The sequence below is a fragment of the Sus scrofa genome, chromosome 5, assembly GCF_000003025.6.
Source record: "Sus scrofa isolate TJ Tabasco breed Duroc chromosome 5, Sscrofa11.1, whole genome shotgun sequence".
NCBI lineage: Eukaryota > Metazoa > Chordata > Mammalia > Artiodactyla > Suidae > Sus > Sus scrofa.
This window is the reverse complement of record NC_010447.5, coordinates 16,133,035-16,151,346: the sequence shown is the minus strand read 5'-3', so window position 1 is coordinate 16,151,346 and position 18,312 is coordinate 16,133,035. Positions and strand designations below refer to the sequence as shown.

Below are 18,312 nucleotides of genomic sequence, written 5' to 3'. Positions count from 1 at the left end.
GCTTAAAATCTTTTTTAGTTTAAAAAATTTTTTTTCACTACACCCTCAGCGTATAAAAATTTCCAGGCCCATCAAACCCGTGCCACAGCAGCGACAAGAACCACTGCAGTAACAATGTTGGATCCTCAACCTGCTGCACCACAAGAGAACTCTGAGGCTAAACATCTTAGAGTTATTTTGTTATATCTGTTTTTTTGAACATTTTCCCAAAGCTGTCAGACAATCCAGAAGTTCTTCCTTCACAGTTGAAGCTTGAGTTTTAGAGTCTAAACACTGGATTCTGCCAGGGCCATATGGTAGTTATATGACCTTAGGCAAATTATTCAACCTCAGTAAATCCGTTTTTTTTTTTTTTTTTTTTTAAATGGGAATAGTCTATTGCCAGGATTGCTGTAAAGATTAGAGTTAGTAAGTATCCGATGCATGAGAGCTGCTATTATTTGTATGTAACGATTCAGTGGATTGGATCTTAAAGTCCACTGGGCCTCTGGAAAAAAATATTCAAGGATAGTGTAGCCCAGCCTGATTATGTTTTTCTAAAAGGGTTTTTCGAGTTCTCGTCGTGGCTCAGTGGTTAAGGAATCCGACTAGGAACCATGAGGTTTCAGGTTCGATTCCTGGCCTTGCTGAGTGGATTAAGGATCTGGTGTTGCCGTGAGCTGTGGTGTAGGTCGAGGACGTGGCTCAGATCCCGCGTTGCTGTGGCTCCGGTGTAGGCCGATGGGTACAGCTCCGATTAGACCCCTAGCCTGGGAGCCTCCATATGTCGTGGGTGTGGCCCTAAAAAGCACACACAAAAAAAGTGATTCTCATCTGAGACAGAGTGAGTGAGTTGGGAGAGATATCACACATTTAATGCAAGCCCATAAAGCTGAGATATTCACAATGGAGAGTGTTTCATGCAGGCCCAAGGCAGCTCTGAGTTTCTCTGAAAGAATGATTATCATCTCTGATGGTAACCACCCTGGGCAGATACTTGCCACTACGCTCTTCCTGAAAGATAATTTGTGTGAATTTACAGGCAGGTGGGTTCAGAGATTTTGCTGCCTGATTTTCTGCCTTAGCTAAAGGTCATGGTCTTAATCATTATTCCTACTCGTAGTGGAAAGAAAATTGACTTTGGAATCAAGGAGAATATGGATTTGAATTCCAGCTCTGCTGTTTTATAGCTAAGTGAGCATTGTAAAGTTATTTAATATCTCTGAACCTCAGTTTCTTTATCATAAATATGAGATAATAAAACCAATCTTTTAAAGTGGTCATGAGGGAGTTCCTGTGTGGCTCAGTGGGTTAAGGATCTGACCTTGTCACTGCTGTGGCTCAGATGCTGATGTGGGTCTAATCCCTGGCCCAGGAACTTCTGCGTGTGGTGGGTGTGGCCAGAAAGTTAAATAAGTAAATAAAGTGATTGTGAGGATTGAGATGTGTGCTTTGCATAAGTAGATGTTTTTAAATGTTCATTTCTTGGAGTGCCCACTGTAGTACAGTGGGTTAAATATCTGACTACAGGCTTGATCCCTGGCCTGGCACAGTAAATTAAAGGATCCGGTGTTGCTGTAGCACTGTGGCACAGCTCCCAGCTGCAGCTCAGATTCAGTCCCCTGGCCTGGGAAGTTCCATATGCCATGGATGTGGCCATTAAAAAAAAAGTTGATTTCTTTCCCTGAGTCTGATTTTTAACCTTTAGCTTCTTGTTGTGTATCACTAGGATTTTTCTTGCTGATGTGTATCTCAACATGTGCAAACCAAAGCTTATTCCTTCTCTTCTTCCTCTGTTTATTCTCTGTTAATGGCATCAACAACCTTCTGATCATTCAAGTTTATTGATGCCAGCTTTTCTTCCTCTCTCACCCTAGAATAATACCCTAAATATTATTCTGGAGTTCCCGTTGTGGTGAAGTGGGAAGGAATCCGACTAGAATCTATTAGGATACAGGTTCAATTCCCGACTCACTCAGTGTGTCAGGAATCCTGCATTGCCATAAGCTGTGATGTAGGTCGTGGATGTGGCTCATATCTGGCGTTGCTGTGACTGTGGTGTAGGCTGGCAGCTGCAGCTCCAATTTGACCCCTAGCCTGGGAACTTCCATGTGCCAAGGGTACAGCTCTAAAAAGACAAAAAAAAAAGTAAAATTATTCTATGAACTCTAAATACTTTTTTTTTAGTCTGCTTGTAATCTGAGTATTTAGTTCTTTTTAGAAAGTGAAGGACCAATAATAACTTATAAACTTAGGGCTCTTTTTTTTTCCTTTTTGCCATTTCTTGGGCCGCTACCGCAGCATATGGAGGTTCCCAGGCTAGGGGTTGAATCGGAGCTGTAGCCGCTGGCCTACACCAGAGCCAGCAACACGGGATCCGAGCCGCATCTGCAACCTACACCACAGCTCACAGCAACGCCGGATCCTTAACCCACTGAGCGAGGCCAGGGATCGAACCCTCAACCTCATGGTTCCTAGTCGGATTCGTTAACCACTGAGCCACGACGGGAACTCCCTTCCCACCTTTCCATTCCTATCTAATTTAAAACTTGATTACCTGTCACTTGTATAGTTTAGGATCTTCTTAACTAGTAGTTTAGATTACAGTCTCTTCCTCTCTTATCAAATTACACACTGCTGCAGAATGAGCTTTTAAAACATGGCTCTTATTAAGTTACTTGCTTTTTCAGAAAACTCCCGGTGTTCTACCATTGAGGCTGTGGGTAATCCACCACAGATCTCTTTTTTACCAATGTGGATATGGAGACTCAGGGAATTTTTTTTTCTTTGCCATAAAGGTCACGCCTGTGGTAGGGAGTAACTAGACCTCACCACTGTTCACTCACAGGCTGGTTCTTTCCACTGTTGGAATATGGCCCAAACTTCTTAACATGGTTTTCAAAGATCTTCCCAGTCTGTCCTCATTCTGTCTTTCCTTGCTTTATCTTCAGCTTTTCTTGCACATGGAGCCTAACTCCACTGAAGTATCTTTTGCTGTTTTAGCTCCCTGGCCGTGTACTGCCATCCCCCTATCTGAGATGCACTTCCCTCCTCCTGCCCTCACATGTTGAAATTCTGTGAGTTCTGGAGTTCCCGTCGTGGTGCAGTGGTTAACGAATCCGACTAGGAACCATGAGGTTGCGGGTTCGGTCCCTGCCCTTGCTCAGTGGGTTAACGATCCGGCGTTGCCGTGAGCTGTGGTGTAGGTTGCAGATGCGGCTCGGATCCCGCATTGCTGTGGCTCTGGCGTAGGCCTGTGGCTACAGCTCCGATTCGACCCCTAGCCTGGGAACCTCAATATGCCGCGGGAGCGGCCGAAGAAATGGCAAAAAGACAAAAAAAAAAAAAAAAAAAATAGAAAGAAAGAAAGAAAGAAATACTGTGAGTTCTGTAAGTCCAAAGTCAATCCAGTGATCTTCCCTTCTCTCCCACCAGAAAATCAAGTCCTGTCTTCCTAGACCATGCATTGCCTCTAACCACATCCTGCCTGTGCTATAATTATTTGTGTGTGTTAGCAAGCCCAATGGATTATGGACACTGGGCCAGGCCCTATCAGAATAAATAAGGGGGAAAAGACCCTGACATAGAATAAGTAAGCAATAAATGTTAGTTTTTTATATTATCTCTTCTCCTTGTAGGACGTAGTTACTCAGTAACCTGGTACCAGCGTCTATCAAAAGTCATGTACTGATTCTCACCTTTATCTGTTTCACAGGATGCTAATCTGCCAAGAAATAACAGTATATGTCTCTGAAAACATGTCGTCAGGGTGTGAGGCACCTCATTCCTTGAGTATCAAGTGTGCTGAGCCTAGCTTTATACCAAGATAGATGTTCTGACTTCCCTTGGCTTTCTGGCCGAGGATAATCAAAACCAGGGAATTAGACTTGGAAATTAAAATCCTCATTCTTCGTCACACTCAGGCCCTCAAATAATGAATGCTTTTCCTTTTTTAATGAACAAATATGAGAACATGTTTTTGGTTTGTTTTGTTTTAATCTGGAGTTGATCCCTTTTGAACTGAAAATATTTATACCTCTACTTACATTAGAAGCATAATTGTACCAAATAATGTCTTGAAGTGCTGATTGATATTTCTTAGATTTGGCTCAAATAGTGATTATTGTGGTTTTGCGTAGTTACTTTTAGCTGAATAAACAGCTGTGTCTTTTTCTCGTTAGAGAAAAGGCTGACAATGTTTTGTGGGTCTGTCAGTTACAAACTGGAAAGCGTTTACACAAATATGTTATTTGATACATTCAGCTTTATTTCAAAGAATACTTGTAGAATTAAGATTATTTTATCCAGGGAGAAGAGATAATATAAAAAACTAACATTTATTGCTTACTTATTCTATGTCAGGGTCTTTTTCCCCTTATTTATTCTTCATAAAGAATACTGTAAAGTAAATATGATTTTTTTTTAAGCTGCCAACAAACATGGCACATGGAAGTTCCCAGGCCGGGGATCGAACCCATGCCATAGTTGCGGCCTGTGCAACAGCTGAGGCAACGCCAGATCCTTAACTCACTGCACCACATGGGAATTTCCTAGTACTGTTATCATGGATGAGAAATCTAGGTTTTAGGGAAGGACACACAGCTGTAAGTGATGGGGCCAACACTCCCATTTAGATGCGTGTGTCTCACACCAGAGCTCCTCACCGCAAGAGAGTTCTATGTTGCCTTCCAACACAGGGATTTAAACAAACAAATAAAGGAAAACAACAACACTAGCATTGTTTTCAGACAAGGCGTTAGTGGGGAAAATAAATTCTAATGTGGAAAAGTAGTGTAATCTTTTGGGGTTGCTTATCACTTACTTTTTTTTTTTTTTGGTCTTTTGTCTTTTTAGGGCTGTACCCATGGCATATGGAGATTCCCAGGCTAGGGGTCTAATCGGAACTATAGCCACTGGCCTACGCAACAGCCGCAGCCATGCCAGATCCGAGCTGCGTCTGCGACCTACGCCACAGCTCAAGGCAATGCTGGATCCTTAACCCACTGATCGGGGCCGTGGATCGAACCCACATCCTTATGGATGCTATTTGGTTCGTTAACCACTGATGGGAACTACGCTTATCACTTACTTTGCATCACAGGACTTTTAGTGAGACATGGCAGCCCAGGCTTCTGGGCTAGTAAGCACACTCTATGTTCTACTGTTGTCAAGGCTGTTGGAAGCAGTACCTGATAAAGCGTGCATTCTATCAGATCAGTTCTGCTCTGCAGTTGTCAAGAGAGCTGCAAGTAGTACTTTCATCTATGTTGTTCACTCTTCAAATAAGGAAATTACTGACTCATTTCTAATCTCACCTCTGTTGGACAAAGGTCGGAATTCTTTTGATAATTACTGAGGTAAAAACCAAATAATCCAGTTAATGAGTAAGGTCTAGGTGATGTCAAGGGCATGGCCTTATGTATTCTTTGACTTGAAGCCAATACTAATATATTGGTTTTATGTTTGTTTGTTTGTTTGTTTGTTTTTGCTTTTTAGGGCTGCACTTGTGGTTCATGGAGGTTCCTAGGCCAGGGGTCCAATAGGAGCTATAGCTGCTGGCCTACGCCACAGCCATAGCAATGCGGGATCCAAGCCATGTCTGCTACCCACACCACAGCTCATGGCAACACTGGATCCTTAACCCACTGATCGAGGCCAGGGATTGAACCCGCAACCTCATGGTTCCTAGTTGGATGTGTTTCTGCTGTGCTTTGATGGGAACTCCCACTAATATATTGTTCTTAAAATGTTCTTAGTACTACTATAATATGCCTTATATTATGTATGTATTATCTCCTTAAACCTACATCAAAACCCCTGTGGTTTTTATTATCCTCATTTTTCAGAGAAGAAACTGAAACTGGAAAGACTATGTAATTTGTTCAAGATTACAAAATTATGGTTTCATTTGAAATCTCTTTAACCTTAAGGCTCTTGCTCTTTGTATCATACCATGTTGTATCTGCAGCTCTCTCCCCAATCTCAAGGGGTCCGTGCTACAGAGTGTGGGGAGAGAGGGCAGCCAAAAGAAACTTGGATGTGGGTAGAACCTAATTTGGACCTGCCTCTACAGAGATGCCAGTTGTACTTCCCTTGGGATGTAACTCAGACACTCCACATGTGACTTTGGAACAGGCTTAAGTTCAGGGAAAGGCCGATCGCTGTTTGCACAGTGGGGTCAGTCATAAAAATATTGGAAACTGAAAGGGACCTTAGAGATCATCAGATCTAACCTTCTCGTTTTACAGGAAACTACAACCCAAATTCAATCATCTGACCGAAGTTAACAGTTTTTGAGAGAACCGGTAGAGGAGTATGGTCTGCTGGTCGACAGCTCTCTTGCTCGCTCACTTACGCCACATCGCTGCCAATCCTTGGATGCTGGGGAATCCTCCTCTGTGTCTAATATTCTGACTTTTTTTTTGATCGCATAGGTATTTCAGTACCTGTAGACAAGATGGAATCAACTCCGTTTAACAGACAGCAATGGACTTCTCTGTCATTGAGGGTTACGGCCAAAGAACTTTCTCTTGTCAACAAGAACAAATCATCAGCTATTGTGGAAATATTCTCCAAGTAAGTGCTGATCCTGGTCCAAAAGGACCATCTGTCTCGAGCAAACATTACCACCTGTCAGGGAGCTCTGTAAAGGAAGTACGTGGTGTAAAATGGCTTTTTTTTTGAGTACCTTCTGGTACTGCATCAAGCAAGACACTGTGGAGAAGGAAGATGATACTCAGGAGACACATTCTCTGTACTTGAATTTTTGTTCCAGTGGGGGGAAAACTTATAAACACAAAAGATAACTATAAAATATGCAATTATTAAGCAAAATGGCAGCAAGTCCAAAATGAATAGGAGTATGGACTAGATACAGAGTAAGAGAGAGAGAGAAACTATCATGGGGAAATCTAGTCAGGAAGGCTTTCTGGTTGGATGAAATTTTGAGGCAAGTTTTTAGTTGAAGGGAGTGTTAGGTGCACTCTATACCTGCATTGTCCAATAGGTTAGCCACTACTTATGTGGCTATTTAAATTTAAATTAACTAAAAAACATTAGTAATTCAGTGCATTCGCAGCGCTACCCACATTTCAAGTGTCCAGTGGCTACAGGTAGTTGGTGGCTACCTTATTGGACATCACAGAAACATTTCACCACTGCTGTAAAGTTCTGTTGAACAGTGCAAATCAAACTGTGTAGGCAAACCATGGCCCACTGGCTGCCTATTTTAGTAAATGAGAGTTTATTGGAACACAGCCATGTCCATTTGTTTATTGCTTTCATGCTACACCAGCCATAGTTGCAGAGTTGCAACAGAGACCATATGGCCTTCACAGTCAAATATTTACTCTCTGGTTTCTTTAAGAAGTTTGCTGGTGGAGTTCTGGATGTGGAGCAATGGGATTGGCAGCATCTTAGGAGCGCTCACTTATGCCACATCGCTGCCAATCCTTGGATGCTGGGGAATCCTCCTCTGTGTCTAATATTCTGACAGGCCAGGTTCAATTCCTGGCCTGGCACAGTGGCTTAAGGATCCGGCATTGTTGCACTTTCGGCTTAGATTGTGAATGCAGCTAGGATCTGATCCTTGGCCCAGGAATACCACATGCCATGGAGTGGCCAGAAAAGGAAAAAAGAAGAAGAAAAAGTTTGTTGACCCCCAGCTCTGGACCATGAGTTTTTCGATGTGAGGGTTCCTTTCCTACTTATTTTATTTCTCTAGCATGGAGCGTGGTGATTGGAATGTTGTAAACACTCAACAAATGTTGAAGGAATGATATAAGTAAATAATATGCCAGAGATAGTAAGTATATTAACATCATTCAAATAGAGATGCCATAGAGCTTAAGACACTACTAGAGAGTTACTTCTCTCACAGAGTTTGTTAATTGATAGGAATCTACGATACATTTAAGAGAAGATGATGAAGATGTGAAGAAAGTGATTCTGGGAGCTATATTTAGAATACAGCTAAATGTCAGTAGGAAGTTTCTATAATCTACAGTGTCACCTTTTCTTCAATGACAAATCCATCAACCACCTGCTCTGTGGAAGACACTGCCCTTCCAAACTACTGACCTTGGTATCACTTAAGGTGGAATGAAGGTGGGGTGAGATTGCACAAATAGCCGTTTTACCTTCTATATTATGCATTTTATGTTGCTGTAATTTTATGTGAAACATATGTTATTTTTACCAAAATCAATAATAGTATTTTAGAAAAGAGGGGTCAAGATCTGGAAAGCTGTTAAGACTTGATTCCTGGAATTCCCAGGTGGCCTAATTGATTAATGATCTGGCCCTTGTTGCTGCTTTGGCAGAAGTTTGATCAGGAACTTCTGTATGCTGCAGGCACAACCAACCAAGTGAACAGACAGACAAATAGTAAATAACTGAAAAAAAAGAAAGACTTAATTCCGGATCTCAGGGAATATAAGAATATAGTTTAGTATGGTTTATATTTAGAGGAAGTCCCCAAACTTCCTTCATCTCAAGAAACATGAGGTACCTGTTACCAATATAGTGTTCCACTTATGGCTGCATTGAAAACAATAAAAATCTCCAGAATTCAGTGGCTTGGGAGTTCCCATTGTGACGCAGTGGAAACGAATCTGACTAATATCCATGAGGATGCAGGTTCGATCCCTCGCCTTGCTCGGTGGGTGGGGTATCCAGCGTTGCTGTGAGCTGTGATGTAGGTCACAGACATGGCTTAGATCCTAAGTCGCTGTGATGTAGGCCAGTAGCTGTGGCTGCTGATTCGACCCCTAGCCTGGGAATTTCCATGTGCTGCTGGCACAGCCCTAAAAAACAAAACAAAACAAAACAAAACAAAACAAAAAAAGGAATTCAGTGGCTTGAAATAATGAGAACATTTATTTTGCTGTGACTCTCCAACTTGGGCAGGGCTTGCCTCTGCTCCGCTCACCGTCCTTGTTGTCTCAGAACTGGAGGCCATAGTCATTTAGAGGCTTACGCTCTCACAAGTCAGGTGGCTGATGCTGGCAGTCATCTGGGATCTCAGCTGTGGCCATGAGCAGAACACCTTCACATGGCTTTTCCATGTGGCTGCTTGGCTTGCTTGGCTGGGTTCCAAGAGCAAGTCCAGAGAGAGAGGGAGGGAAGAAGGGAACAAAGAAGGAAGGGAGTCAGGGCCAGGAGTTGTGTAGCGTTTTAAGGCCAACCTCAGATGTTACACGGGATCATTTTTGCCATATTCTCTTCATTAGAAGTGAATCACTTAAGGCTGGCTTATATTCAGAGGGAGGGGGATTTGACTCTACCTTTTGGTGGGAATGTCAAAATGTCAGAGATTTGGGGGGACATGTTTTTAAACCATCCTGTATGGCTTCTCAGACTCCTCCCTTAAAAATCCTGATTCGACGTGTCCAGGATGCGGCCCAGAAGTTTGTGTTGTTAACAAGTATCTCAGTGATTTTTACCTTCAGGGAAGGTAGTAGTAGTGAAAGAGATGGACTTAAAAACTCAAAGCCAGAGTTCCCGTTGTGGTGCAGCGGAAATGAATCCAACTAGGAACCATGAGGTTGCAGGTTCGATCCCTGGCCTCGCTCAGTGGGTTGAGGATCCGGCATTTCCATGAGCTGTGGTGTGGATCACAGACACAGCTCGGATCTGGCGTTGCTGTGGCTGTGGTGTAGGGCGGCAGCTGCAGCTCTGATTAGACCCCTAGCCTGGGAACCTCCATATGCTGCGGATGCAGCCCTAAAAAGGACAAAAGACAAAAGACAAAAACAAAACAAAACAAACAAACAAAAAACCCTCAAAGCCATGAAGTTGAACACAAAGCAGAACAAATAAGGTTTATGATAGGAGGTTCAAGTAAAGGGTTGTGGAAGCTGAACATGAATAAAGGGACTAAGAAAGCAAGCAGTCAGCCATGGAGAAATACAGAAGGGTGAAGGGACTGGTACAGTTCAGTTAGGCCAGATGATGGAAGGCCTCAAGTGCCATGCCAAGTTTAGGATTAGATAAACAACAGAAAGAATCGAAGGTTTTTGTGATCAGGCTTGTATTTAGAAAGATGCTTCTGGCAACAATGTAAAAGGTATATTGGGAAGGTGAGAGCTTGATAGCATGGAGACAAATTGTGAGGCTCCCTTGAGAACCCAGTGAAAGCTGTTGAGGGTGGGGGGCAGCAGGAGAGGAAAGAAAGGGAAGGATTTGAGACAGTGTTGAGATGTGATTAATGGGACTTGGAAATTTCTCTCCCTTGTTCTGCAGAGAAACTTCACTTTCTTACCCTCTTCACCCTCCCTAGCCCAACTTCTCTTTCACTGAACTTGATTTTCCCTTGACATTCATTCTGTCTCTGAGGAGTACCTGCTCTCTTAACACATGCTTTGGAGTTCCCATTGCGGTGCATTGGAAACAAATCTGACCAGCATCCATTAGGACGCAAGTTTGATCCCTGGTCTCGCTCAGTGGGTTAAGGATCCAGTGTTGCCATGAACTGTGGTGTAGATAGTAGACGTGGTTCAGATCCCGAGTTGCAGTGGCTGTGGTATAGGCTGGTGGCTACATTTCCAATTCAACCCCTAGCCTGGGAATCTCCATATGCTTCAGGAGTGGCCCTAAAGACCAAAAAAAAGATTTGTTTAGGAGTTCCTGTCGTGGCGCAGTGGTTAACGAATCCAACTAGGAACCATGAGGTTTCAGGTTCGATCCTTGGCCTTGCTCAGTGGGTTAAGGATCCGGTGTTGCTATAAGCTGAGGTGCAGGTTGCAAACACGGCTCGGATCCCAAGTTGCTGTGGCTCTGGCGTAGGCCAGTGGCTACAGCTCTGATTTGACCCCTAGCCTGGGAACCTCCATATGCTGCAGGTGCAGCCCTAGAAAAGGCAAAAAGACCAAAAAAAAAAAAAAAACAACAACAGCAACAAAAAAACCCCACATGCTTCGCTTCCCTGAAATATCGTGGGGCCACTCCCCCCACGATATTTTGGGGTTGCCAGGTTGCCACTCCCCTGGTCTCCATTTCTGTTTCCCATCCATTGTTTTTGTTTGTTTGTTTTGCCGTGTTCTGAAGTTGTAAACCTGTGGTTTGTGTCTAACGACATTCTACTTGTCATATCCTCCCTGTCTTTGCAGAGGCGTGCCAAGCTCCTTGCCTTTCCTGGGGACTGCTGGCTGCCATCTTTGTATTCTTCTCCATGTTTCTCAGTGGGGGTGCTTTGGACCTTTTGGATTAGGCAGATCTTCCTTGTGTAGGATGTTCCTCATTTGCCTTCCTCCAAAAAATCTTGTAGCACCCCGGTGAAATTGTGACAACAACAACAAAAATCGGGGATGAAGTGTGGAAGGGAGAAAGCCCAACAAGATCCCCACACAATTCCTAATTTCCCTTGGGGCAGGAAGTATCCCCAGTGTGGAATCACTGGCCCATGGCCACTCTGATACTTCATACTCATCATTTCTTTTTTTTTTTTTTTTTTTTTTTGTCTTTTTGTCTTTTCTAGGGCCTCACCCACGGCATATGGAGGTTCCCAGGCTAGGGGCCGAATGGAAGCTGTAGCCTCCGGCCTATACCACAGCCACAGCAACGCGGAATCCGAGCTGCGACTGTGACCTGCACCACAGCTCACAGCAACACTGGATCCTTAACCCACTGAGCAAGGCCAGGGATAGAACCCACAACCTCATGGTTCCTAGTCGGATTCATTAACCACTACGCCATGACGAGAACTCAGACTCATCATATCTTGATCTTCCCTACTTCTTCTGCCTGGACATTGTCTGCCACGCCTGTATCTAGTCTCAACCTTGTCATCCCCCAGAAGGCATCTCTGAAATGTGCATTTGGAAAACCTGCTCTCTGATGAGCTTCCTGTTCTTCCACTTGTTCCGCTTTCTTATTCTCCCTGACCCTGCTCTTTGGCCAACCCGGGACTCCCTGGCCATGGATGACAGTCCCTTTCCTGGCCTCACTTCCTTCCCTGCCTAACTCAGTCAGTCACTTCAGTGAAACTCTTACCTCTTCCTCAGTTCCCATCCCACTCCTTTATTCTGTCATTGTCCATTCCAGCCTGTTCTCAGGATAGAGCCTTTGGGTCCAGAGGTAGCATTGATGAAAGGAAGTTGGAAATAGCTGCTCATTTTAGGGGCTTCTTAAGCTTTTTAAGTTTTTTTTTTTTTTTTTTTGGCCATGCCTGCAGCATGCAGAAATTCCTGGGCCAGGGATCGAATGCACGCCACAGCAGTGACAACGCTTCATCCTTAATTCCAAGGGCTTCTTAATCTTGTGGAGAGAAAGCACAGAGACCTTAGAGGCCACCTTCTTTTTTTTTTTTTTTTTTTGTCTTTGTTGTCTTTGTTGTTGTTGTTGTTGTTATTGTTGCTATTTCTTGGGCCGCTCCCGCGGCATATGGAGGTTCCCAGGCTAGGGGTTGAATCGGAGCTGTAGCCACCGGCCTACGCCAGAGCCACAGCAACGCAGGATCCGAGCCGCGTCTGCAACCTACACCACAGCTCACGGCAACGCCGGATCGTTAACCCGCTGAGCAAGGGCAGGGATCGAACCCGCAACCTCATGGTTCCTAGTCGGATTCGTTAACCACTGCGCCACGACGGGAACTCCGAGGCCACCTTCTTATAGCATAGTATGGTGACTGTCTTTTCTCCATGAAGATTATCAGGGCAAATGGCAATTATGCAAAACTGTAAATCCAGAATCCGTTACTCAGAATCAGTGTGCCAGGTACTCTGTTAGACTCTTGATGGAAATAGATACTATTCTTTTTTTTTTTTTTTTGTCTGTTTAGGGCCACATGGAGGTTCCCAGACTAGGGGTCCAATGGGAACTATCACCACTGGCCTACACCACAGCTCACAGCAATGCCAGATCTGAGCCACGTCTGAGACCTACGCCACAGCTCACAGCAACACTGGATCCTTAACCCACTGAGCAAGGCCAGGGATCGAACCTGCGTCCTCATGGACGCTAGTCAGATTCATTTTCGCTGAGTCACGATGAGAACTCCAATAGATACTATCCTAATCCTAATAAAAACCACATGAGGGATGGATGTTATCCCTGTTTAGAATTGAGAACACTGAGGGACAGAGAGTAACCTACCCGAGTTAATATTTTGATTTGTTTCTGTCTAGTGTTTTTCTTCTGATGCATATATCCTATTATCAAACTAGTTTAGAAGGATGAATAGAATTTTATTTGGTAAGCTGGGAGGATGCTGGTGACATTGCAGAGGAAGGGGAGAGATAGGAGATAAGGCATAGAAATGGGACAGGGCCTGATGTGCACTTAAGATGGTGAAAACGAGAGAATCAGCCTGAGTTCTTCTCCAGGTTTTGTACTCTGGAGACATATTGCTGATTCTGCTTTGAGGATTCACTCACAGGAGGTTCCCAAGCAGATTGCAAGACTGTTTTCCACAAAGCATATATATATGTTTTTTTGTTTGTTTGTTTGTTTGTTTTTTGTATTTTCTAGGGCCGCACCCTCAGCATATGGAGGTTCCCAGGCTAGGGGTCCAATCGGAGCTATAGCTGCCAGCCTTTGCCAGGGCCACAGCAATGCGGGATCTGAGCCACGTCTGAGACCTACACCACAGCTCATGGCAACGCTGGATCCTTAACCCACTGAGTGAGGCCAGGGATCGAACCTGCAACCTCATGGTTCCTTGTTGGATTTGTTAACGGAAACTCCCCACAAAGCATATATTAACTTCTACTTATAACACCTACTGATCTGATTTTCTCTTATTTTGAAACACTCTCTATTATGGGGTTTGGAATTAGTAAATCCTATACAATCCTAATTAAGAGTATGTAGGGAGTTCCCATTGTGGCTCAGCAGGTTAAGAACCCAGCATACTGTCCATGTTCGCATAGATGTGGGTTCGATCCCTGACGTTGTTCAGTGGGTTAAGGATCCTGTGTTGCCGCAAGCTGCAGCATGGGTCTCAGATGTGGCTCGGCTACGACATAGGCCTGCAGCTGATTCGATCCCTAGCCTCGAACTTCCATATACGGCAGGTACAGCTGTAAAAAGAAAAAAGAAGAAAACAGAGACTGTAGGAAGCCTTGGGAGATTTGTGGTCAGAAACTAATATAAAAATGGTATTTGGGGAGTTCCTTTTGTGGTTCAGTGGTTAACAAACCCGACTAGGATCCATGAGAATGCAGGTTCAATCCCTGGCCTCGCTCAGTGGGTTAAAGATTTGGCGTTGCGGAGTTCCCGTCGTGGCGCAGTGGTTAATGAATCTGACTAGGAACCATGAGGTTGCAGGTTCGATCCCTGCCCTTGCTCAGTGGGTTAACGATTCCAGCGTTGCCATGAGCTGTGTTGTAGGTCACAGACGCGGCTCGGATCCTGCGTTGCTATGGCTCTGGCGTAGGCTGGCAGCTACAGCTCCGATTGGACCCCTAGCCTGGGAACCTCCATATGCCGCAGGAGCGGCCCAAGAAATGGCAAAAAGACAAAAAAAAAAAAAAGATCTGGCGTTGCCATGAGCTATGGTGCTGGTCACAGATGCGGCTCAGATCCTGCATTGTTGTGACTGTGGTGTAGGCCGGCAGCTGCAGCTTCGATTGGACCCCTAGCCTGGGAACTTCCATATGCTGCTGGTAAGGCCCTAAAGAGCAAAAATCTAAAAAGTAAAAAATAAAATAAAAATATTTGGAGGAAGCTTAATCTGGCTGCTGTTTATAGGATTAGCTGGGCTTTCTAATTGTTAACAATGTTTTACTTGGATCTGTGTGTAAGAGTGATTTTTCTAGCATCACAGTTTGTGTCTCACAAGTACTTTATAACTCCAGATATTTCTTTTCCTAAGCCTCTATACTATATAAATCATTAAATTTGAGTGAGGAGGGTACTCTTGATAGGTCACTTTGAATGGCTAGCTTTGTCATTCCTTCACCAATGACAGCCCATAGCATAATCCTTTGCTTGATTAAATTTGACTCTTTTGGTAAAATTTGGTTTCTTTGCAGAAGGTTCCTCTTTGACTCATATTTTTGGAGTTGAAAGGAATCTAGCCCAGTGGTTTTCAAATTCTCTTAATTGAGTTCTTCAGAGGAACCTTGGGCCAGTTCTGAGAAGACAGAAGATCTAAAGGGCTGAGCCTGTGACCTTCCACCCCTGCGGTCCTGCTTTGATCCCTTTTATATGTTAGGTTCTAAGTTATCATTTGAAAAGAGGAATCTCCAGCATAAAGAACCTCTGATCTGGCTAACCTTTGTTCCATTGCTCTGACAAATAAGGAACTTGCTGTCCAGTAGTTATAACTAAATATCATGTGGCAAGATGGTGGCAGAGCTTAATCTCACACACTTAAAACTCTTCCAGCCTCTGTGTCTTCTTCCCTCATGTCACTGCTCCTCCCACTCTTGTTATATCTTTACCCATCCCAGAGGCCCAAGGAAGAAGAGTTTATATTTAGTTTTCTGTGATCATTCTTCCTTGTTAAGGAAAAATGACCCTCAGATCTCCCTGGTCAGTTTCTTTCCTTTTTCTGTAACATTTTAGTGGTGAAATTGTTCCAGAAGAAAATACATTGCCTAAAACTTGGGAGTTTCCATTTTCCTTTTTTTGGCTCAGGATTCCCTTTGCTCTATTAGAGGGCATACGAGCAAGAGTCATGGCTCAGGAACTCTGTTTTCTGGCCTTAGAAAAGTTCGAGACACTGTTATTACTCCCCAGATAATTTTAGCATCCTCCATCAGCTGCCTGCCTCACAGCTGAGCATTAATGAGCAGTTGCAAGATTAAATTCTGTATGTGAAGAGGAGACTTGGAGGATGAGAAGATCTGGGAAGGGAAGGAGATTTTAATTATAGAAATCTCATGGCAAATATTTTTTCCCTCAAATTTGGATCTTCGAAAAGATCTCCCCTCCCCCAATCAGTGACGTTCACATTTTGTGTCAGAATAATACTGGTTGCTCTGAGTGTCTCTGAGGAAAGTCTAGGGCCTGAATCCTGATGCAACACTGAATTCAGAAGTGTTGTGCCTCTGTGTCTCTTTTGAGAGTCAAAATGTAAAAGTACCAAGGACGGAACTCGGAAGAAAGCAGTTTTTGGAAGCTTTCTCTCTGTGCGTCTACTATTTAGCAAGCACTTTATTACAAATAAAGGGTTGGTGATTTTTTTAAATGAATTTTATTACATTTATAGTCGTACAATGATCATCGAGAGTGGTGGTATTTGAGTGGGAGTTTCAGAACACGATTCAAGACAGACATTGGTGTATACATCTGTGCCTTACAGATGCCTCAGGGCTCAAAGAATACGACTAAAGATGAAAATTATTTTGACCTTCTGTAACTCTGTTTCAGTTAAGACAGTAAAGGGAAGGGAACCTCTAAGCTTATTTACCCAACTAACCACAGTGTAAATACCCTGTGCCTTGGAGAAACAATTGGCTAAGAATAGGCCAGTCTGCTGATTGGCTCTGGCTTTCCTATATGGATTATTGCTGTAATATACTGTCGATGATTACCCAGGGGGTGTGGAAACACAAATTCAAGGCCAGTCCTAAGTTCCTTTCTAGCTATAATCCACTCTGCTCTGCATTGCCGTTTCGAGGGACTCTCTCAGACAGATACATTAGCACAAGTGGGGAAAAAATATGTATGTAGAAGGACATTCACCACAGCGCGGTACGTGGTGATGGATAACTGGAAACAATACAAGTGCTCATTAAAAGGACTGTGGGTTAATAAATTATAGAGGGAGAGGGTTGCCAGGGTTACCAAAGGCTTCTGAGTGTTGCTAAATCAAGATGTTTGTTAGGCTTCGTCTTCGATGACCGCTCAGCCCTTCTTCCTTCCCACGTTTCTTCTTCTCTTGGCTTCTCTGGGAGTCCTGGTTTTCCTCCTACTTCTGTCTACTCCCATTCTCTGTTATCACCTCTTCTTTGTCTTCCGACTGCTAATTATCGGAGTCCCCAGGACTGAGTAGGGGCCTTTTCTTGCACTACACACTCTTTGTGAATGATATCACTTACTTCCACAGCTTTGGTACCATCTGTGGACAGACAGGTTGTAAATTTATGTTAGTAGCGCAGTTCTCGCTTTTGAGGTCTAGACACATGTTATCTCATCACTGCCGCCGCCAAGTGGATGCTAACACTGAACGCTTCATCTTCCGCATCCCTACCTCTGCTCCTCCTTCAGAGTCCCCATTCCAGGGAACGGTACTTCCATTGACTCAGCTGCCAGAAACCGGGAATCACTCTTGACTTCTTTCTCCCCCTTCTCTCATTACCAATGCTGTTGATTCGGCTTCTGAGCCATATCTCGAGTCCATTCACTTTATCTGCAGTGCCACCACCCTGAACCAAGCCGGCATCATCTCTCACTATTGCCACCTCCATTTTCAGGCCCCTCCAGTCCATTCTCCACACAGCATCCAGTGCTCTTTTAAAAACATGGCTAGGGAGTTCCCATCGTGGCTCAGCGGAAATGACCCTGACTAGTATCCATGAGGACGCAGGTTCGATCCCTGGCCTCGCTCAGTGGGTTAAAGATCCAGCATTGCCGTGAGCTGTGGTGTAGGTCGCAGACGTGGCTCCGATCTGGCATTGCTGTGGCTGTGGTGAAGGCTAGCAGCTGCAGTTCAGCTCGACCGCTCGCCTGGGGACTTCCATATGCTACAGGTATGGCCCTAAAAAGACCAAAAAGAAAAAGAAAAATCCTTAGCATGGCCTACAAATCTCTTGCCTCCCAGCCTCATCTCCTGACTCTCTCTTTCTCAGTGTACTTCAACAACACTGGAGTTCTTTGTGTATCTTATACGCATGAGACACTTTCTTGCCTTGGGGACTTTGTGTGTGCTCTTTTCTGTGCCTGGAATGCTTTTCTTGCTTTGTTTTGCCTGGCTGACTCCTTCTGGTCAAACTTCAGATCTCAGCCTAAAGGTCATTTCCTCAGCAAGGCCTTCTGACACACAGACACGTACGCACACACAGACACAGCACTCCTACTCCCCAGCCCCGCCTTCTCAATTAAGTTCCTTTGTTAGGTTACTTAATAATACTCTGTCCTTTTTCTTTGAGGGATTTATCACTATATAAGTGCAAATATATGTGTATATGTATATAAGTGTGTGTATACACGTGCACATGTGTTTAATATATAAGCTGTAAGCTCTCTGAAAGCAGGAAATTATGTCTCTTTTGGTTATTTCTTTCACTAGTGCTTAGAACATATTTCTTGAAGGAAAAGAAGCTGTTCTAAAATGGAGAAAGGGAGATGCAGAGTAGTATATACAATATTACTTGTTAAAAATGCAATATTATTTTTAAAATGTTGTATATTTAGGAGTTCTCATTGTGGCTCAGCAGGTTAAGAACC

General features: G+C 43.9%; 1 protein-coding gene across 11 annotated transcripts in view; it reads left to right on the top strand.

Moving 5' to 3' along the window:
* The window catches only part of LIMA1 (LIM domain and actin binding 1), a 102,687-nt gene that overhangs the window by 25,776 nt on the left and 58,599 nt on the right, over positions 1–18,312 (top strand). For all 11 annotated transcript variants that reach the window (XM_021090879.1, XM_021090876.1, XM_021090873.1 and 8 more), the window contains 1 exon segment: positions 6,414–6,555. In XM_021090879.1, the coding sequence (XP_020946538.1) occupies positions 6,466–6,555 (90 nt within the window). In that variant the 5' untranslated portion in view covers positions 6,414–6,465.